This window comes from Odontomachus brunneus, unplaced genomic scaffold, assembly GCF_010583005.1.
Source record: "Odontomachus brunneus isolate Ranch 3 - 2012 unplaced genomic scaffold, Obru_v1 Obru_scaffold_294, whole genome shotgun sequence".
NCBI classification, from domain to species: Eukaryota; Metazoa; Arthropoda; class Insecta; order Hymenoptera; family Formicidae; genus Odontomachus; species Odontomachus brunneus.
In genome coordinates, this window is record NW_022639744.1 from 114,300 (window position 1) to 136,809 (window position 22,510).

General features: G+C 44.9%; 2 protein-coding genes across 9 annotated transcripts in view; one reads left to right on the forward strand and one right to left on the reverse strand.

Annotated features, from left to right (window-relative positions):
- Positions 1-17,333, forward strand: part of LOC116853251 (FH1/FH2 domain-containing protein 3-like) — a 93,253-nt gene extending 75,920 nt beyond the window's left edge. For 2 of the 7 annotated variants that reach the window (XM_032834227.1, XM_032834225.1), the window contains 5 exons: positions 400-667; positions 939-1,062; positions 4,860-5,021; positions 10,485-10,571; positions 16,020-17,333. In XM_032834227.1, the coding sequence (XP_032690118.1) occupies positions 400-667; positions 939-1,062; positions 4,860-5,021; positions 10,485-10,540 (610 nt within the window). In that variant the 3' untranslated portion in view covers positions 10,541-10,571; positions 16,020-17,333. Of the gene's footprint in view, positions 1-399; positions 668-938; positions 1,063-4,859; positions 5,031-6,162; positions 6,844-10,484; positions 10,572-16,019 lie in introns of all 7 variants that reach the window. The other 5 variants (XM_032834226.1, XM_032834228.1, XM_032834223.1 and 2 more) reach the window with 3 other exon arrangements.
- Positions 17,334-17,684: 351 nt separating this feature from the next.
- The window catches only part of LOC116853252 (FK506-binding protein 2), a 71,957-nt gene continuing 67,131 nt past the window's right edge, over positions 17,685-22,510 (reverse strand). The window contains exons 3-4 of one of the 2 annotated variants that reach the window (XM_032834229.1): positions 20,427-20,551; positions 17,685-19,620 (exon numbers count right to left, since the gene is read on the reverse strand). In XM_032834229.1, coding sequence (XP_032690120.1) covers positions 19,432-19,620; positions 20,427-20,551 — 314 coding nt within the window. In that variant the 3' untranslated portion in view covers positions 17,685-19,431. The remainder of the gene's footprint in view (positions 19,621-20,426; positions 20,552-22,510) is intronic. The other variant, XM_032834231.1, reaches the window with a different exon arrangement.

Below are 22,510 nucleotides of genomic sequence, written 5' to 3' on the forward strand. Positions count from 1 at the left end.
TTTTTTTCAAGCGAGACTGCCTGGCTGCTGTCCAAGTGGGGCTTCCATTAATTACCGAAAGGGCATTCTCTCCTCCCTCGCGAGCCTCTCCGTTCATCCTTTCTGCCGACAATCATTCCCATTGCACTCCCCAATAGAGATCCGTTGCGTCCTCAGCCTTTTGCGCTGCCTTTAATTACTTCGCCTCCTTTAAACACTTCATACTCCCCGCGAGTCTCAAGACAATTCATTACAGCCGGAAATGTTTCTCGATAACAAACCAAAGTTGCGGAGTTTTATATTCCGTTTGAGTTGAGAACAAGGCAAATCGAATTACTAAACGTTTCAATCAACACGGCCCGCAATGAAGAAAACACGTTTTCTTAAAATTACATCGCCACGTCCCTTCTTGTGTCGCAGAATGTCCGACTTTCTCGCCGACTGCGCCGAAAGGATAATCGTCCTGGGCATCGTGCACCGACGTATCATAAATCGTTTCCGCAAATTCATCTTGTGGCTCGGCATACCGCTGCATAGGGTACAAGACACGAAACCCAACGAGTTTTGCAGGATCGTGTCCGAATTCGCTCTGGAGTACAGGACCACCAGGGAACGAGTGATACAGCAGCTCGAGAAGAAAGCCAATCATCGGGAGCGCAATAAGACCAGGGGGAAGATGATAACGGAGGTAAAGCATTTCCGTCTCGCCGCCGTGTTCCGCCGGAAACATTTATGGCGGATTTCGTCGGTTAGACTCGCCATTGCTCGCGCCGCTCTTATCCCGAATCTGTGACCCGCGAGAGATTCCTGTTTCAGTCCGTACGACTCCATCAGTAGAGATGCCTATAACAGCCGCACTGATCTTTCTTTTCTTTTCGTAATTATCTCTCAGCGCGTAAAATTGTAGGACGCGCTTCTCGCGAGTTAACTGTACAATCGCGATCTCGCTTTTGTCGCAGGTCGGCAAGTTCCGCACAAAGGAGGACCGAGCGGACGCGGAACTCAGGCAACTACTTGGCAGTGACATTTCAGACGTCGAAAGTATTCACGGCACATTACCATGGCGAAGACAGAGGAAGGACGGTGAGTTCAGTCAAATTTTCTCCCCGCACTCCTGCCCTCCTCCTGTTTCAGTACTCTCGCGTCGATTTTTATCGTTTTCCCATCGCGCGTCACATTCATTGTTTCGGTTTATTCCGACGTTCTTCTTTTTTTTAAGTATACATCGTGGCATTTCGGGTGCAGCTAGTATGCAAAGAGTATACGTATTATTTTATTCTATAATGTCAATAACGATACACTATTTAAGCGAATGAATTGTTCGAGGCACGCGTTATCACATTATATAGCCACTTTACGTTGAAATATGTAGTAGTCCATTATGTGTTCCATCAAGCGACATAATATAATAAATACCCTAGAGTGTACGTCTCTCCCGCCTCGCGCGCCGAAGGATATTTTTAATACATTCATATATTACACGTACGAATATCATACACGATTAATGGAGCTCTCGGTTCTCGTTAAGAGAAAATCGATTTAAAACTCGCGTACGCTCGCACGGAGGCTCGCACGCACACACGCGGGGACACACGAGCGAACCGTAATACACCGTAATACTGCTACCGACAGTACACAGTAAGCGGAAGCGCTCTCGGAGAGTAGGAAATGCATGACTCTCGCGACATCCTGTACAACGGGGGATACAGCGAAGTGTATTCATGAATCAAGCAAGAAGTACAAGCCGGGCCGCTCTTGCTCCTCGCGATCAGACGAACGAGATTTTATCACCGCGGGCGATCACGACGGGACACGACGCGGCGGTCTTCTAGCCTCTATTTAAGTCCGCGCGAAAATAACGCTTCACTCGCGCACGGCTCTAAAAGGCGCGGCCACGTCGACCATTCCGCTACGGATAAGAACAAAGTGCGAGAATTTCTCCTCATCTCCGTGTAATGTTCTAGCTCGGTGGCGGCGGCGACGGCGGTGGCGGCCGTGGTGGCGGTGGCGCGCGCGCGCGCCCGAGATAAATGTCGCCCTTAAGCAGCGGCTCTTGCAGGCGAGATTTAAGGATAGCGCCGGGTCATTTGATGACATTACCGGAAAACGAGAAGTAAATGCGTCGCCGTTCTTGTGATTATACTCCGCGTTCGCGCGCGCGTGCTCAGATCCAGTTTTCTTTCCCTCCTTCCTCGTGTTTAGACGAACTATAACGTGGAACTTACCGGCGTTACCGTAAGTCTACGCCGTTCGTTATCTTCATTGCCCCCGCACGCGCGGTGAGCTTCACCGACGGCGAGTCTCACTTTTATGCAGTGCGCGACATTTTCTCCGGTCGAAATTCGCGATGACGTTCGAGACCATTTCCTTCCTTCTTGGCTTCCCTTCGCCGTGTACGTTAAGCCGTAAATGTAACTCGGTTGTAAGTAGCATTAACATTCGGTGGCGCGAGTGAGGGACGCGCGGTGTCTTCGGCGCGGTCGGGTGTTGTGCTTTATAAATTCTGTATTCATGAGAGAAAAATTCTCAACCGAGAATTCCACCCGGCTCGCTCTTTATCGCGCTTTACGCGCGCTACGTAAGACGGTAACTTCGTCTCAGGGGGGCAGAATTTAAAAGTAGTTAACTTCCAAGGGGAATATACGAAGCGACGTGGATATTATTCGAGTCGGCGCGCGGAGAAGTATCGCGCAAATAACAGCCCTTGAGAAATTTATTCCTTGAATTCGTTCCGAAAGAATTCCGTCGGACTCTCCGATGTTGTAAGTTTTATTGTAACATTGTTCGCGAACTCTGGCTATCTCTGCCGCGCTTCTCCTCTTCTTCCTCTTCTCCCTCCCCTTCTTCCACATCTCCTCGTCGATTTTCTTTCCAACTCTATCAATTTCTCCCTTTACCGTCTTTATCTTGCGCGAATAAATATTCATCGAGTGTAGTTAGCGAGTCTATAACACATTTCTTTCGCGCCATTGGAGAGCTGCCCGAAGATCAATCGCCGTCGAAGAGCGTAGCGTTTTAGTCTAGCATGAATCTGACCGTTTACAATAAAACACGACTTGCAAATTGATATCGCGAACTAAAGATCTCATGCATATTAGATTAGAGCAAAAGGCTTGTCATCTTTCTCCTAAAATCTCGTAAGAAAGTTGGACATCGAAAGGGAAGCAAAAAATCCTCGTTAAATGTAAAAAAAACATCTATTCGATGTTGTTATTCGTAAAAATAATTAACCCCTCCAAATTGGATGATCCGTTTTTTTTTATTCGATGAACACGACAGATTTTTTGCACTGATCTAAAATCTCGCCTGGCTTTAACCGAATGGTCGAGAAATCCGTCGATTCCATCGCTGGATGCTCGACGCGCGAATATCCCGAGACATTGCCAAATAAATATGACAATCGGATCCTCGCTATGAGGAAGGTGTGTTTACTTAGGGCGCGAAGGCTCGTCGTTACGTACGATCAAATCCCACAGCGATGTCGTCCCGAGGGCAAGATCCAGCTGGAACGACTGACACGTCCCGGATCTCGTAAGACTATATTAGGTTGTAACCACGAATCACCACTTTCCCGGAGAAACGTGGAATTTTTATTCCCCGTTGTCTCCCGCCCTCTTTCTCGCGCGGGGAAGATACGCAGGGGATTGAGCCGACTCAAAGAACAAGGGTTGGAATCTACACCCCCTGCCCCTGTACAGCTCGTAAACCCAACCACCGCCCACGTGCATTACCGCGGCTGCAGCCGTCATAACTTTTCTCCCCTTTATTCCTGCGTATGTCCCGACATAAAGTATCTAAACGCTCCCCGTCTAAGTCGTGCCGGCGTTTCCAGCTGGATGACGGCACTCTGCTCCGGAACACCTGGAAGAGCCTCGCGAGATCTCTCTCTCTCTCTCTCTTTCTCTCTCTCTCTCTCTCTCTCTCTCTCTCTTTCTCTTTCTCCGCGACGATGACAATTTGTTTCAAAGGCTAGCCCGGCCGGCCTGCGTGACGACGATATTACGAACGCGATCTCGAACGTTGAGATTAGAAATCTATTACTCCTATTATCATTACGACTCTCACAACTCGATCGCTTACGCAACGAGAATCCATTAAGCGGAACGTATGTAGCGCTATCGAGATCTCCGGACGCGTATCAGATCAGCGAACGGGAAATCGCTCGGGAGAGCGCTCTACCGTACATTCCGTACGGTAGAGCGATCACGGAAACGATTGTCTGGATTTGACCCACTGTCGTCAAAGAACGCGTAATAAGCGAGACTTTAAAGACCCTTCCTCTTTCCGTCTCGCCCATGAAAATTCTATTACCACCCTTCTCGCCTGGCTCTCTATCTCTCGTCGCCTCTCTCTCCTTTCCTGCGGCACTTGTATCGAGAGAGCGCATACTCGCCGTCGCTTTTCCCGGGCGAGTTTGAAAGAAGCTCTGAAAGAAATGCTGTGCATTTGACAGTTTCGAAGTTTCTGCCCGGCGAGCCAAACGGGGGATGACTATTCCGAATAGGAAATAAGAGAGACGACGCGGAAGACGAATTTCGTGGATGCACGCGACTTCCTACGGGGCATTGTCTTTGATTAAATGCGTCTTCCTCTTTGAGAGTATAACCGCGACAAACTGCCTGCAATAATGTCTCGTAATATGTAAAGACACACACGTCGGAAAATAATCGTTGACATGATAACTCGCTCATTGAACGCGAATTTGTTCGTCCCTCGACACGATTGAACTCTGTCCACCCACAAAGGAAATACGTTTGTTTGATATTTTACACAAATAATACGAAAGAGGAGAGATGAATCTGATGATATACGGAAAGTACCGCTAAAGGATAGATCTTCGCTGATATCTAGATAAAATGGCAAATCTCGCTCTGTTTCAGGACGTATAATCACACTGGGTCCGGTGCTCAGAGACGAGAGCACTAACGGCAACTTGGCCGACGGCGTGGACGAGCTGCTGGAGTCTCTGGTGAAAACCGCGACGAAGGCACCGGCCACCAGAACGACGCCACGCGAGCGCAAGAGGACCAGACACGCCGATCGTAAGTCTTGTAAGTGTGACCCCAGCACCCAGCACCTAGATTCTCCTCTCCTTCCTTTATCGATCGAGCTCTGGTCGCGGAATCGATGACTCTCTGTAGGATTCCTCTGTGAGATAGCGGAAAGAACAAAACGTAATCGTCACGAATCTTGGCGCGATGAAAGTTATGCGATAATTCATTCAATAGAAAAACGAAGGAAAGTGTCTAAAATATTCCCTCATATTACTCACTGACTTCAATCTGCATATGTTTTGATATTATTCGCAAATTCGAACGTAATGGGGCAAAGTGGAGATTTGCAAATGGCGTGAAAATTTGTCGTTAAAGTTCAATCAGCCACGGAAAATGTCGAGCACTAGCCACAGAATTCTCCGATAATTTTCGGTGCCACGAGAGTCTTGAATTATTCGCCACGAAGTGTGCATTATTGAGAACGGCCCATGGTTAGGTCCGCTGGTGGGTCACCGAAGTCGATCGATAAGCGAGAAGTTTGGAGATGTCGGCGTCAACGCCCTAGATCGAACATGCTATCGTAACACGCGTGTTGTCGATTTGACGTTTCTTAAATGTGCACTTCATTAGCACCACTTCGACACTGACGTTGGTGCAACTACCTCGACGTAGTTGCTTTCGCAACTGACCGACATTTCGCAATGTAGATTACACGCAAAACACGAAACTACAAAATGCAATGAGTTGGAGCGGAGCTTGCGGACGCAACAAACGCAGTTGTGCGTGTACATAAAACTATAAATGACAGTAACGTGCAATTATTAATTTCAATGTTGATTTTACATTAACCTTGCAAATTCGTACTTTTGAAGGGCCATAGTGAAAAATCTCGAGATATAACATTATCACAGTCTAAAAAAAGAAGAAAAGAAAGGAGGGAGAAAAATTTATATGAAAATTATTTCACGTTTATCTTAATATTCTACCTGCGTTTAATCTCTACCCTCAATTTCAGTGAGCAATGCATGAATTATGTATAATTTACTCAATTGCAAGTAAAATATGTACACCATATGAAAATATCAAATAATCTAATGAAGATTAACGGATAAGAATGGTTAGATAAAACAACACTTTTTTTTCTTCTGGTCTCTTTATTACTTTTTATTGATATTAGAAATTTGGATAGAAATTATAGATTCAAGACAGATGAGAAAAAGAGAAGATGTTGTGAGTTCCACCGCCATTATATCCTGCGTCCTGTAATCCGTCCTGGAGTTAACTTTCCGTCGTAATCATGGCCAGACATTCGATGGTCCCTCAGGAAGATACGAATCGATCGGAAACATGGCGTTAATTAATAATCACGCGTTAACCGATCATGATTGGCGAATGCTACGCGCGAAACTTGCAATACGTACCATCCTAATAAGTTAGAAAACCGTTTAGAAGCTTCAGTGTATTTTGATTTTATACGTTATGTATAGTTGGCGAATGATGGGGACGTTTTTGTCCTTTCACAGGCGATTATTTGGAACTCTCGCGCGTCTCTCACCTCTCCGTGATCGCGTCATTTCGTCTCGGATCGTTAAGCGACGAGTATACCGCGACGCGTGTCGGTGAGTTATTGTTTACATTTTCCATCGGATGCTTCAGACATTTCGTTGACTCTTGAAACGTTCAGTCGGTATCGCGTTAATTAACCAGTGTCCCTCCGATCGAATCGTATACACGCGAGTGTCAGTGCCAGGTGCAAATGTCCGGTATACCACAATGGTGCAGCTTGTGGAGCTAGGATGTTGAGTTGGAAAGCCAGGACGAAGGACGCAGGATGCTGGGAAGCAGGCGGCGATACGTCATACATCTTCAGGTATGTCGAATCATTTATTATGTAGGACGTTTCCGACTTTAACAGAAACAATGTTTTATGAATTCACCGAAAATGAGAAGATACCCGAGTCGAGATTTAGGTGTCGGTATTCGTGGCCAATTATCATTTGATGAATAATGGCTTCGTGAGTCTCTCTGCTACGTCAACGTATGTTTAGTTTATACAGTAAGAAGTATCGATCGTGACAGAGAATAACAGCCCATGAATATTAATCTGCAATTAATTACGTTCTCAATTAAAGGTTGCAAATAATTTACAACAGTGATTACCGACGTTGGAGTCTAGTATAAATTTCTAAATTATATAGTAGTCTAATAATGTGTTTCTCTCTTGAGATTCGCGAGTCGCGTCTTGTTTACGTCTGTTAATATCTTCTTTTCACCACTGTTTTTATCATTGCTAAAATTACGGAGTCTAAATTGAAATCTCTATTGACATGCAACATAGCTTATGCAGCATCATCAAACACACAATTGCTTTTCTGCTCTTGAATTTCTTTTTATTCAATCCTTTTAAGACTTCCTATTAAGATAAATCCTATTAAATCCTATCAAGATTTCCAATGTCAATAATAAGAAAAAAAGACAAAGAGATTATGAAGGAAGAAAATATATTGTTTTATTTATCCACACATTTACCTATCAATCTTTATCAGGTTATTTAATATTTACTTATCGCACATCTCTATTTGCAGTTAAATTAATACAATGCTTATTGAAATAAGAAATAGAAATTCAAAATGTAGGATATTGAGATAATAAAAAGTTAAATAATTCTGAAATATAAATTCTTCTTAGAGCCTCAACTTCTTGGAGAAAACGAGTTGCATCAAAGATGGGTCAATAGCTTACACAATAGTGTTGTATCTTGAAATTTTGCATTGTTTCTGATCTTTCTTGATCTTTCAAGTTTGTAGTAGAATTTGTAGGATTGATGTAAAACTAAAATTTCGATTCGAATATATTCTTGGACGATTTTGGAGAAGAGAAAAATTGTTTTTTTCTTCTTGAAACCTAATCTGATCTCGAAAAAATTCTCTAATAAGAATCACAAGTGAAAGGCCGCGATATACCGAAATCGTCGAGCTTCTCACAGGTCAAAAAACATCACGATAATTAAACTAAATTTAATTAAATTCTTATTTTCGGGCAAGGTTTGCAGTGCACTGGAAAAAAGATTTTGTTTTTGAAACGAAAATTTGATATACTAGACAAAAATTTAGTTAAATTTCGATCAATGAAATGTTTGGTAATTGTAACGAAAAAATTTCATTGCCGCTTTGCTTTCTCACTAATAAATCTTATTTGACACAAGTAAAAAACACGGTAATGCCGACTAAATCGTATGTGTACCAGATACTTTAGTTTTAAATACAAAAATAATTTTTTCTGTGTGTAACGCGGAAAACGAAGTTTGTGTCGCCACGGAATTCAAATATCCAAAACCCTTCAGCGTCCGACGCTGGCCATTTCGATAATTAAGCATTCCGTCCGAGTTCCACCGAATAAAGAGCCGGCCGTCGAATTCCGTTAAGGAAACCCGATAAACGGGAAGTCGCTCCGCGAGACTCGACTCCGTGTTTTCACATGGGCGCAGCGCCCAATATCGATCAGAGAGGAATTTCGCGGGAAGTTGCATTTTCGTTAGCGGCAGCTGAGTGTTCGCGAGCGTCATGTGTGTATGGCATAAACACACATATAGATACGCCCACACAACGAAGGAATATCCAACAATCCGGTCGAGATAACGTAACGCCGCGCGCGTAATGCTGGCAGATTATTCCGCGTTTCTCCGCTTCTCTGTTTTGTCCGCCCGGTGATCGATACCGGTGTGCGCAGGAAGTCGAAATAATCCTCCGCCGGGCTCCCGTTAGCGCGTAAATCTCGCCGTAATCCGATCGCCGAGCGCGTTGACCGATCTTTCCTCCGCCGATACTTATGATAAGCCCGTTCGATGCGCGACCGAGCGCGCGTCGAGCATGTAGCCGTCTGTTGTTGAATACGGAGGCGAAGCGGCGTATTTAACTTGAACAAAAGCGACTTATACTTCGCGAACGCGGGGAAACGCTTCCCCGTTCGATCTCGTAGTCTTGCGAGTTTCTGAACGTTCGCGCTATCGTTACCGCGTCCGCTGTACAAGCCGCTTTTCACTCAGCATTAAAGAAATCGCTCGAGCTCTATAAATTCCGAAGTGAAAATCGACTCCACACTACGTGGCAAGAATGTAGTACGTCTTCATTGTCCTACATGACATCGGTGATATCGTGCGTGAATCTCTTAACACGTCGATTGCCATGCTGATCTTCATTGATCATCTCAATGCTGAACTGAAGTTTAAGACACCAAAGATACGGTAGACGGCAAATTTATAATGTACTCATGTCATTGGCTCTCTACTGGTGATATATTTGATATGTTATATGTGCAACATATAACAACATAAGATATATAAGACATATAAGATATATAACATAATATAAGATATATCCTGATATACACAGGCTATATCTGGATTCAGGTGTCCGGCACTCGTGTACGAGTAGAACTCATGTGAAACTGTGTAGAAAGATCCTCTACCAGTTTGCAAATTGCCACGGTAATTATCTGCCTGCACACGAACGCCTAAATCCAGACTCTCTGTACTTGCGTTTCTTTTATCGCACTTTATGCCGGTGAAACTGACATAAAACTGACGCTTCGCGTTACAGACTCAAACCAACGTGTTTTTTATTGATTCAAATGAAGGTTGATTTTCACTTTAACGTAAACACAACAATTAATATTTCGCATTTATACTAGTATGTTAATTGATCTTTAATGCAACGAAGGATAATCTAACGTTCATTAGAAGCACGATAATTTCCCCTTTGCAATGGTTTTCGTTTGAAGTCGCTACGACAAGTGAAGTTACGGTACTAACAATAACGCCGGGCCGGAGTTTGACGTCAATATGACGCAGCTTTAAACAGCTATAACCCGCGATTAAGTCGACGTAGCGACATCAAATAACAAACCAATCTCTTTGGCACATTCTCCCGCACACGTATATACCGTTTTTTAATTTGGAAGAATCAAGCGCCGCGATGGATTGAAGCATAGTAAGCACTTGAGCAACGTGCGATCTCTTATTCGCGATCAGTGTTCAGATTCCTTTCTTCGTCTCGTCTATTGTAACAATGGCGAGATTGGCATTGTCACTGTGGGGGGGATCGAAGTGAAGGAATAATTATCGCAAAGAAAAGGACGCAACATTCGTCGTTACGACGACATGTTTGGGCTGCGAACGACTTTCCAAAGATATCTCGCGGGGTCGGAGGGCGAATCTGTCCCGCTTCTTCCTTTCCGTCTCTGACTCCGTTTTATCCTTGGCCTTACCTGGTATCATGAAAGTCACGGTGACGATCTCCTTCTTTCTCTTTCTCTCTGTCTCTGTCTCACTATCATCTTCGACGACGACTAACCCGGCGAATTCAGCCGTTCTATCTCGACACTTGACTCGGACGGCGCATTTCTCCTCGATAACATTACTTCAGTTACGATTCCCGTCGTATTCGGCGACGCTTGCTGTATAACGTGGGGTGGCCTGGCGTTCTTGCGTCTTTCTTCTTTCTGTCCTGACAGTGAAGCGATCGCGCACCCGGGAGAACAACACCACGCCGGAGGGGTATCAACCCTGATGGGCCAGGTTTCGTGAGCTCTGCGATTAAGGTTCGGTGCTTTTCACGTTTCCTCCCTCCCTCTTTCTCTCTCTCTTTCCTCTTCTCGTCCAGCATGGCGTGCGCTTCCCGCATGACTTTCGCGAACCATGCGTGACCATATTCTTCCTTCCGATACTCGAGACAGTTTTTGATGCCAAAAACGCGTGTCAATTTCGCGTCCGCGTCGTTTACATTCAACGGCGAGACCGTTATTGGTCATCAATATGCGAAGAGAGAAGAGGTCGACGGTAACCGCGCAGAGTTCTTTTCGAATTAACCCGATCCAAAACTCGATACCGCATTCTGATCGATATCGCGCACGTGATTCGAGAGCAGTTAAAATTGCACCTTGCCCCTATTATATAATACCTAGTTCACCTGTCGCGATGCATATTCATTAGAGAGAAATTGAAATTCGCTGAAATTACGACGAGACCGTCTCCCGGGAAGCCCCCGGCCGACAAGCGTATTCCGGTGATCTTGTGAAAATAGGCTTCTCGGGTCGCGTAGCTTGGATTGTCGTAAAAAGAAGGAAAAGAAAATGCTAACAGTAACGAAATATACAGCGGAACTAAGTTAGCGCGAAAGGCGTTAGGAAACGCGTGCACATTATGGGCTGCTCGCGCAGCAAAGTGAGAACCCGTTCGAAAACTTGGGCGCTTCGCTTTTCGGATAACCGAACGCGTTAAGATCGCGCCTTGAACTTTGCGCAATTTTAGTCCCCCGTAATATGCGTAAGTGGGACTAAACTGCGTTCTCTCGTTGCTTGCGGTAAGTAAAAAGTTCGCTCCCTAAACAGAGAACTTACGTCGGCGGCGTGTGTGTGTGTGTGTGTGTGTGTATGCGTGCATTGTGTGCATGTCTGCCTAAGTTTGTCGACTTAATGGAGACTTACGCAACGCGAATATGTGCCCTCCGCCTGCCTGCATGCGTACTTTCCCGGCGCTTGGTATATAAACCCCGCAGTGCTTTTCGTCTATTAGCATATATTTGCAGCTCGATACGAATGTTCCCGTCGCGTTTGCACACGAGGACGCATGCATATTTATTAAGTGTAACTCTTAGAGAGCAGGATCGCGCGCGTCTTTACGAAGAAAAGATGCGATCGACGTGCTTCCGCGTAAGCCGACCTGAGACGCGCGAAAGATCCCACCTGTTTCACGTAAAATACGCTCAACCGCGCCTATCGCATTTCGACACGTCACTCGAGGTATAAAAGCCGCTTCTCGACGTTATTCTCCCCAAAACCGCGTCCCTAAAATGCACGATGCCAGATTATTCAAGCGCGTAGCATGAAGAAAAACGCAAAACTCGTGCCGTAAATGAATTAATCGACCTGACACTTAACATTTATCGGAAACGTAAGACTATCATGTTGAAATTTTCGACTTGATTGACCAATTTGCTTACTGCTTAAATCTTATATTCTGCTATGTACCACAACCCTCGCGAATCGTTGTGAAACAATCCTTTCTAAAGAATAGGAGTAAAATAAAAACTCGGGTGGACTCTAAGAGAGACAATGTTATGCGCATAAGAGATGGGCGAGTGAATAGATGAAAGAGGAATGGCGCCTTTCGAGCACACTGCTTTTTCGTAAGCTCTCTCAGATGAATTCACTGACAAACGCGGTAAACGAATGTAATTATTTTTAACGCTCTTAAGGCCCGAAAATCTCCGTGTCACGTGAAGAGCGTCGGAAGAACCTGACCCGCAAAGGACGCCTGCTTTCGCCAGAACGTCCGCATTGATCCGGACCGACACAGTGGTTTCCTAACGAAATTATTGATGCACCCCCGCTTGGATTCGCGTCGAATGATTTATCGATAGACGATCGTTTGACCGTAAACCGCAATGTCGATTAACGCGCTAACGTCACGTCGAACATGAACTGTCAATCTGCGGCTTGATATTTCGCGCATTACGGCAGTTGCGCGGCGGGTTGCCAAAAAGAGAGGGAGGGGCGGAGATGGAGGGAGAGTATTGCGATTGAAAACCGAAAGTTTAATTGTGCGAAGATTCCGCCCGAAGAATTCACATTCGAAGAATATTTTTAGTGAAAAGTAAACGCATTATTCGTTTTGATGTTCATCGAGCTGTCGCGTATTCCCGCGCGCAAATTCATTAAAATTTGATATTTAATTTTTGATCGCGAATATGTGTGTGTGTGTGTGTGTGTGTGGTATTTAGCGTAAATTATATATAATAAGTAATTGAATTTAATATTCATTAAATTTAGCATTTGCTTACCCAGGGAAATTGTTTGCATCAAAATTGCATAATAACTAAAAACCCGGTTACCGTAATCAATCAGGGGACGGAAAAAAGATAAATTACGGCTATTGCCTACAAATATTTTCAACTCGGATGTAATTATGCGATGAAAGGATCACAATGATTTGTACCTGATAGTCGACAAATAATAATCCGGTGTTTTTCTACGAGTTAAATAATCAGTCACACACTCGGCAGTAAAGTAAATGTTATTATAAAATATATCAGCAGTTCCCGTTGTAATTTACGTTTCGAAAAAAAACAGACAGATATCGAGACTCGAAACATCATCGCCGCTGGTCGCCGTGGGCAGAGAAATCGTGCGCGATTTTATTTTCTTTATCCACGTATTTATTCACCGCGCCTATCTCGGAGAGCGCGGCGAGTCATGCGGCTATTGCGAGGATAATAAGGGATCAAAGGGATAGGAGAGTAATCACCAAAGTAAGAGAATACACGTACAATGTCGGTGGTTTGTGGTCGTATCGCAAGAGTCCTCTGTTACGCGATGCCAGGTCAAAGAAACTGATATTATCGATATCGAGGGCTCGCGATGATATAGCATCATTATCTTCGAAGTAGGTACTTTCGAAACACGTTCGCCGCGGCCGTGTTGCTATCGATCCTGTTTGCGAGCCGCAATGAAACCATAATTACTGGACAATGCGCTAATCCGCTGTTGACTCTAATAAACGAGATTAATCGTAACGAGAAGTCAACCCAGGAGTGGAAATTGAAATCCCGATGATCCCTCTTTACCGTGCTGGACTCTTTGTGACTCTTATTGCTCGCTTCTATGACATTTTGGAGCGCGAAATCGAAACGTACAAGAGCTATTGAGCACTCTGTTAATTTTATCACAATGGTTTTCAAAATTTTAGCCGTAAAAACAAATCTCTCTTCCACCCTGTCTCGTCTCTCTCTCTCTCTCTCTCTCTCTCTCTCTCTCTCTCTCTTTCTCCTCTGTCTCTTTTTAATACAATATTTATAAGAGTATTTTAGAAACGAAAAATTTTGTATAGAACAAGAATGGGTATTTGTTTTTTCGCTCCTCTTTTGGCTCGCCCGAGTGCTTTCGCGAAACAACATTTTAGTACTTTCAAAAATTCATATCTCTCGGCCGAAATGGATTTTTGTGTCCTGTATAAATTTCGTGGTCTCTCGACATGGAGTCTTCTCAACAAATACACCGGTCGACCCTCACGGCACGGCCGCGATCGCGCAAGTTACACATCGGCTACGTTAACGGCACAATTGCGATAAAGCGCAGCAACGATCGCATGATAGGCACATACCATTTCGGGCATCAAGCTACTGCAGTAATTTCCTAAATCCGCCAACAACCGACGATTTTCATCACTACATTTCGGGCGATTTGTTTACCATCCGACGTATCGGCAAACGGCGTCGACTAATCTCCGCAACAAAGCGGCAAATTAACTTCCCGGCTAATAATCGACGTGATCGAAATAGAGCGTAGAATGGACGGCAGAATTCCGATATACATGTAGACGCCGCCATTAACAGTTCAACTAATTATATCGCTAATTATGCTGGAATTTCCAGCGAAACGCGCGAAACAGCGAAACCAGACAGGAACAAGCGGGGAGGAGGTTTAATCATTTACTTCTGTGTCGACTCTCTTTCCTGTACCTTTCGTGTTTTCCTTCTCGCTCGTATCGTATCTCGATTACGTCCGCGATGACGGGGTTCGCGCGCGAGCGTCTCTCTATTTTTGCCAGTCGCGCACGTATCGATGCATGTTTTTTCACCTTCGTCTCTCTTCCTCTCCCTGTCGCCCTTTTATTTTTCACGTAAAACGAATCATGGGTCGCACGTGCGGATCGGAAAGTTCGCCGGTCGTGAAACTGTACGCGGCGCGAATTCAACGACGTCGGCGCTTCGCGGGATTCGTGCAACGATATCGCTGTCGTTGTTCGCACGCGACGGCGGAATTAATTGTCGAATCCACGAGAGCCCGGCCGAGCCTAACGGCCACGTGCCGGGTTGTAGCTCGACGATCGCGGCTCGTTAATTAGACATCGTCGGGCTTAATACGATTTCGCGTCCGAATAGACGACGTGGCCAACCGGACGGCCGTTAGCGCGGAAAAACGTTAATTCGACCACTCGGCCGGATCAGCCGCTGATCAGTCCGCGGCTGATGATCGTGCGCGACAACGAGGACACCGAGTCACGATTACAACTCGGCCGTTTTCCCCTTCATCTTCGTATCGCGCTCTTTGGAATGCCGTGTAGATCATAATATATTCGCGTAATCCTTTTATTACTCGAGGGAACGATCTCGCGCGCGCGATTGGAATAAACGGCTTCGAAACACCTCTGGTCATTGCACCTCTTCTTTGCGGCTTCTCAGAGATATTAATTGTCGTCATACCGGAAGAATTTAGATTTAGATTAGACGATAAAATGAGGAGAACTCGGGATAAAATAAATCTAACGGCGAGCGCCTGACTAATCGCTTGCGAATATCCTCTGACAGAATTAATATACCATATATAACGCTGTGCATACTTCTTTTTGGTATTATGATACCGTTGGCGCACACACAATGATTCTACGGTAATCCCCGTGTCGAGGTTTTTGCCGTCTAAACAGCCAACACCTCTTTCTGCTCCTTCTCCTCATTCTTTTCCTCCTCTTCCTATCGCTCTTCCATTCGCACGCACACTGTGAATGCAAATGACATCAGGGATGTCACCCCAGGAATGCAATGCAATGCAACTGCGTCAGTAGCTTGTGTCAAATTTAATCATGACACTCCCGCGTGTGACTTTTCCCATCCCGCTCTTTCGACTGGAGAAAGTTCTCGGCACGCGAGTCGAAAGATCTCGAGTAAAAGTGGCGTCAGTCGGTTGCAATAATCACCTCGAGCGTTTGGATTTTACATTAAAAGAAAAGAACGAAAAACCAAAATACGAAACATTTTCTAGCGTAAATCGCCTTGTAAATTAACGATCGATATATTTTATGCTGGAAACGCAGATTGGAGAATTTCGCTTATCATTTTATCTGACAAGCACGGCAAACCCCTTTACATCAACATAACGAAGGATACTGAATCTCGAGACGATGGTAGCACCGACTTTTCTTCAAAATGCCACATTTACTCCGGCTTTACGTGACAAAAATGTCATCAGCGCGACGTCGCGCTTCTCTTTCAGTGCGTAGAACGCTGAAGAATGGGCTCTCGGAAGAGGAGAAGAAGCACATCGCCGCCTACATCAAGGGCTACTGACTGTGATAATACTCGAAGGACACGAAGACATGCCCTCGACGAGACACGAGACGGAACGGGACTGACGGAGCGACGGGAGGAGCCGGGGCACGTCGATATTCGGGCGCGCAAAGGAGGCGAGAGAAAACGCGGCGGAAACTCGGCCAAGACACATCCCCGCCGAGATCTCGGGAACATAGGAGTTCTCGTCTCTCCACCGCCATCATCACGGGATGCTCCGGGATGGTCGAACGACACGCGTGGTCGATCGACTCCGCGCGACACGTCGTCTCCGACGTCCGCGTGAAGCGTCTCGCGTACGCTCGTTCGATTCTTCTCATCAAGATAGGATAACAGGTGTATCCGACGAAGGGAGAAAAGAGACGAGAGGAAAGAGGAGGAGGAAATAATGAAAAGAAGCACGTCTGGTCGCGAAGGTTCGAAGACGAGTATCGATCGACGATTTAGATTTAAGCGAACGATCAAGCAGATCGGCGTTTCCTCTTTCTCTCTCTCTTTCTTCTCTCGAAAATATCGCGCGCGTTGTAGAGAGTCTATCCCGCTAGGAATTTTCCTCCGCTTTGTAGAAGCGTTCTCGTTCTTCGCAGACGTCTCTCCGTCTCTCTGTCACGTGGAAATTCTCCGGTTTCGCTAAAATTTCTTTATCTCGCGCGGAGAATCTCGCGGGAGATTCGCGCCCGGCGCGGTTTCCGCAGGGCTTCCTTCCCCTTTCCTTCGGAAGATTTAGGTGCGTGTCCGCGCGCGCACACGCGTTATTTGCGTTATCGTATATGTATGTTTAACGTATTGTGTACTCGGTACTTCTCGGAAGATTCACCCGAGCCTCGGACGACATGGGGTCGACACTCTCGACTAATAATCGTACGTAATCACACCAACACGTGCCTCGACGAATTTTCTATGATCGATCGAATATATCTAAGAGCGAACGACGCTTTTACTCGCAACACGCGATCCGTTATAATGATAACGAAGAGACAGCTGTTTCTTTTACTATTACTTTCTTTCTGTTTTTCTTTTCTTTTGCGTACGAAGTAACCATACTGCGGAACGATTTCTGTCGAATACAGCGAACGCATCGATGGCACGCCGCGTTGGCGTGACTCGCCCCTGCGGGGGAAGCACACAACTTAATTACCTTAATCATCATTTTACTATTGCGTCCCGTACGGCCGCATAATCGCATTCATTGTAACTTTCTGTGGAAATGATTCTTCAAATAAAGCGAGAAGCAGTTCTACACGGTGGCATCGTGATTCGTCGCATGCTCCTTTCAAAAGTTCTTCGTCAAGCAAGCAGAACTCAATTATCCAGTTTGAGAAACTTTGGATTTTCAAAGTTTCATCTTACGCGTGAGAGAGAGGTGAGTACTTAATATTAATCTTAATATGGAATGATAAATTTTAATGACGGTCGAAATTAAATCGCGAGACCTTGTTATTGAGTAAAACAAGGATTTGCGTAATAATTATAATATTGACCGAGACAAAAAAAGAAGACCATAATATATCGCATAGAGATTCAATCGAATTCTCGCGTAATCACGAATGAGAATGTTCAGACGGGGATGCAGAAATTGAAAGAGAGGTGGTTATATAACAAACTGTGCTCGAGACACACGATTTATTAATTAACCTTCGTCCAACTTTAACAACATACAATATAATGTAGTAATAAAAACGTATCAGTTAAAATGTAATAATAATGATAGCGACAATAGGGGAGGCTCGCATTTCAGAGCGACCACATTCATCTCCATTGCGCGTCCTCGTGATACTTCACTCTTCCTCTTCTCGTCATCCTCTTCTCGTCACCTGACGTGAATATCGCGCGACTCGCGAGCAAGGGGGTCATTATGGTTTCGGGGATTGGGAAGATTTGTGGGGGATCAGAATGGAAGCTTTTGGAGAGCGGGACAGAATGCGTGTGATTTTAATAGCACCATACGTCGATGCCTTTTGAGTTACGCTAACATCTATAATCATGTAGAAAAAACACTCTCACCGTCTCACACCTTTCTCTCGCTCTGTCATCAATCTCTCTCTTTTTCTCTTTTTTTTTGTATATATACTTTTATGTATATATATATATATATATATATATATATATATATATATATATATATATATATATTATATATATCGCGGAAACAGCCTCTCACTTCACGTCACGGGGGTGCAGTCACTCGAGCAGGCATTCGTGCATTTTCCATCTCTTTTCTTGGAATATCGTAGTAAAATGTACAGCAGCGTCGTCGCGCCGGAATGTCGCTCGCCCGCTTAGGAATATCCGCCAGAATTTCGCGAAGAGCAAGTCAATTGCTCAGGAACGATTAACGAACGGTTACGCGACGGTAGGAATAATTTTCACGAGCAATCTCTCACGACAAAAAGTCCTAACGCGATTAATTTGTAGGAAGAAAACAAGTGATACGCAGAAATAATCTCCCACGAGAGCTTTCCGCGACTTGAAATTTCCTCGTACTTCTTCCAGCAAGAGATTCTGATTTCTTAATACAACGATCAAAATTCGCTTTAAAATGCATATTTTCAGCGTTTAATCAATTAAGACGCGTGTTAAACGTGGGCCGACAAAAATTTCGCGGACGTTCCCGGTAAGTTGTATCAGGGAAGGGTCCTGGTGGCAAGTGCGCCGGAAATGACCGGAGATTGCCCCCTGCGACTCTCCTCGAGCAATGCTGCGCGCTCAACATGGGACTCGCGGGATGTCACCGCGGTTCTCCTATTCCAACGGAACGCGATCGCATCTCCCCGTCCCGGGAGAGCGTCCGGGGGCTTCGGGAAAAAATCAAGGAATCCTCGAGCTAACGGGTACTTAGGGCCATCGAGAGCAATCCTCGTGGCCTCGTGAGATACTTCTCGGGTCGGATCTACCGGCTTCACTCGGTTTGCGAATCCGCAAACTTCGTTGTCGATCTCTCTCGTCGAACCTACCACCGCCCCCTCCCCCATCTAGCCCCGGAAGCCCCGTGCGATCGAGGACGCGACGGCGACTGGGCGAGTCGAAGGTTCCCGAAGGTCGCATCCCTCTCGCGAAATGGTGAGTGTCGATGTTGCGGAGTCGTCTGAATAATTCGCTCCTGCCGGTGAATCCTGTCGGTCTGGTTGCGAGTCCGAGCGCGCGTGTGCTCGGGACGATTGATCGGTGAGTCCTTCGGGAATCCCCGGGAGGGGACTCGAAGAGGCGATTCTATACAGAGGTGAACACGTGGTGGCGCGGGGCGCGGCGGTATCGTCGTCGACGTCGGTGGCGGCGACGACGGCAACGGCGACGCCGACGACGGGCGCTCGGAGACGCGGTGATGCGGGACGAAGACTTCAGAGCTCGTCGTGCTTCGGCCCACTGAACTCGTCGTGGGAGATGAAGCCGTTCTTGTCCTTGTCCTCGTGCTGGAAGATCTCCTCGACGAGCTTGTCATGGTCGGCCAGCATCTTCTTCACGTCCTCGTTCTCGCTCGCGCCGGCCTGCTCCGCCTCCAACACCTGTTTCCGCAGGTAGTCGCTCACCTGCAAATGAGAAAACGGCACCGGCCACATACGAATTAGCCGAAATGGCTGCACAGACGGCCCGTGTGTGCTTATGGGTACGGTTAGTTGTTAAAATTTCCGATCCAATGCCGCGTTTGTTAAACGGGTTAAGGCGACATGAGTCAATGCATTGTGATTTATTTTCATTTTCAATTTATTTTCATGTTGCACGCAGTCTCTTTATCCTCGCCCGATTGAGAAAAATTTCCGATAATCGCAATTTCTTTAAGTTTTTTATAGGACTCGGCGCGAAGTTAATTTAATTGTTAATTTAATCGTGCAATCTCGTGCGGATTTATAATGGAGTACGATTCCCGTGTTATATTATTTCTCAGTCAATTGGAAATTATATCTCTCGCGGTTATATTACCTCGTGCAAAATCGCTAAAAAATGTAATGTCACGTGTTTAGTTTTAACGGTTCGTGCATTAGTTATTTATTTTATCGATTGTGATTTAATGATATTCTCGTCTGCTCCGTTAATAAAATATCTACAGTGATTATTAGCGATATAATTAGCCATACATAATTTTTATCGTGCGTTATACAATGTTAATTAGCAACGCTGGCAAATACTAAAATATATAATACTAAAATATATAAGAGCTAATCGATGATAATATCGGGTTCTACGTCAAATTGATTAAAATAAATTGCGTTGAGAGCGACACCAAATCCTCATTGGATTTACGAGGGCGGACGTAAGGTGGGGACTCGTAGCTCTACAGTTCTACGACCACCACCACACAAATGTCCCAAATGAAAAAGACTTAAAGTGATCTTGCCATTGCTCTCACCTCCTCGCGGGACAACTGGTTGTCTTTGTCCGCATCGATCTCCTTAAAGACGTTGGCTGTTGGGGGCGAGTCGCTAATATTCATGAGCTCGACTTCGAAAGTAAGCGTGGCACCTGAAATCAATAGCGAACGAAATTACGATAATTTATGTGTCTTCCTGGTTGCATTATTCATCCGTTTTATTGTTTGAGAAAGGTTTTATCGCTCTATAACATTTATATAACAGATTATTATTACTATTATTAAATATATCCGACATTATGTCGCAACATGAAATATTTCATCAAATATTGTCATAACGCGATGAATGTAATTTAGATATTTATTATCAAAAGTAGTATAAAGGTCTTCCTTTTCTTCAGTGCTGTATGTACGAAACAGCATGCGAAATTTGAACTTTTGTTGTAAAACAAAATGTTTTTTAGTATCTCGGACGGTTAAAGGATATACACTGACAAAGCTTGCGTCATAAAAATTTTAGATGAGGCAAGTCTCCCATTTCGCAAGTCGAGAAGTTTATTCAGTTTTGCAAATACTATTAATCACGATCCGGCGAGCACTCGTAAATCATTCCTACAGCGTATCGACCGGCCGTCGAGCGACAAAGCTTTTTACGCGTTCTCACGGATGTATGTACGCGGAATATGCGGACTACGTGTACTCGCACACTGGAGTGGGCGACAAATCGGAACGCCTAGGAATACACGCGAGGACACGTGTACCTACATACGTGAACATGTGTAAGGGAAAGGGAAAATATCCGCAATTGAATGCAGCTCGATTACGTGCACGGTAGAAACAAGCGCAATAAAGGAGAGCGTAATAAAGGAGATCGTGGCGAATGTCGGAAAAGAAAAATGGACTCGAGATCCAAGCTGACGGCTGATATCGGGCAGAAACGTGCTTATAAATTAAATTACAAATTTAAATGTCCGTCACTCTGTTATCACGTGTCATTTCGCACAAAGCTCGAGGCGAATGCGAATGCAGTCCGTTGGCGTTATCCCAAATAATTCGTCGCTATCGATATCCCCGACAGGTCTATCTTTTTTCAAGAGCAGCGCGATTCTATTCGAAGAGAGCGGGCTTCTTGTTTTTTCTTTTCTCTTACAGATATATCTTGGTGAATGTTTAAGTCGCGATGTCTCGCTACGTACTTATTCGTACACTGATTTTTCTTAAGACCGACACCAATCATATCTAGAGGAGAAAAGTGGTTTCTATATCCAGCGAGTCTGAATTAAATGGCTGCTTCAAAAATTGCAGTCAATAAGTGAGTATCGAAGCCATCCCGCGGATATAAACTTAACCGTCGAGCATACAAAAATGAGGTTGTTTTAAGGAGAGATTGGCTTAAAACAAATCGAAAAAAGCCGATTTTAAAAATTTTTTAAGGGAAATTACAAAAAAATTTCAAACTGTACTTTTGCTCATATGTTTATATATGCTTAAAGAAGACGCGTGAATTTTTATGTATAAAAATATTGCTTATTAAAGAAGTTATTTAGTAAGATGCAAGACGCGTGTCAAAGATCTTTATTAGCTGCCACGCGATCAGGCTCGTCTGACTGAGCTGAAATAAAAATTGTAAAATGGATTGCGATCAGCAGAGTTACCTTTATAGCCTTTATAACCTATGCTCTAATTATCGATAAAAAATTATGTAAAACAAAATGACAGCGCATAAGATAAGAAATGTCTAAAAATGGCCAAGCGAACACCGCCTTAATATTTCTTAAACTGTGCTAAAAGACCTGATAAACGTTGCCAGTAGTAGTAAATAACAGAAATGCCGCGAATTTGATGCGGCACGAATGACGCGCGGAGAAGAAGAGGCGGGGGAAGATGGCAGAACACGTAGTTAAATTGAAGGTTTGAACCTATCGAGGATTAATCGCGCGAGCGCGCGAATAAACACACGCATACACAACAGGATAGGCGCAAACAACAGGCGCGACTCACGTGCACGCTCGCATTCGGCTGATCGCTAATAACGTCGCGTACAGAAATTCGATCGCCAATAACGTCACCTATAGATATCCGAAATAACAATGACCAGCAAATTCGGGCGG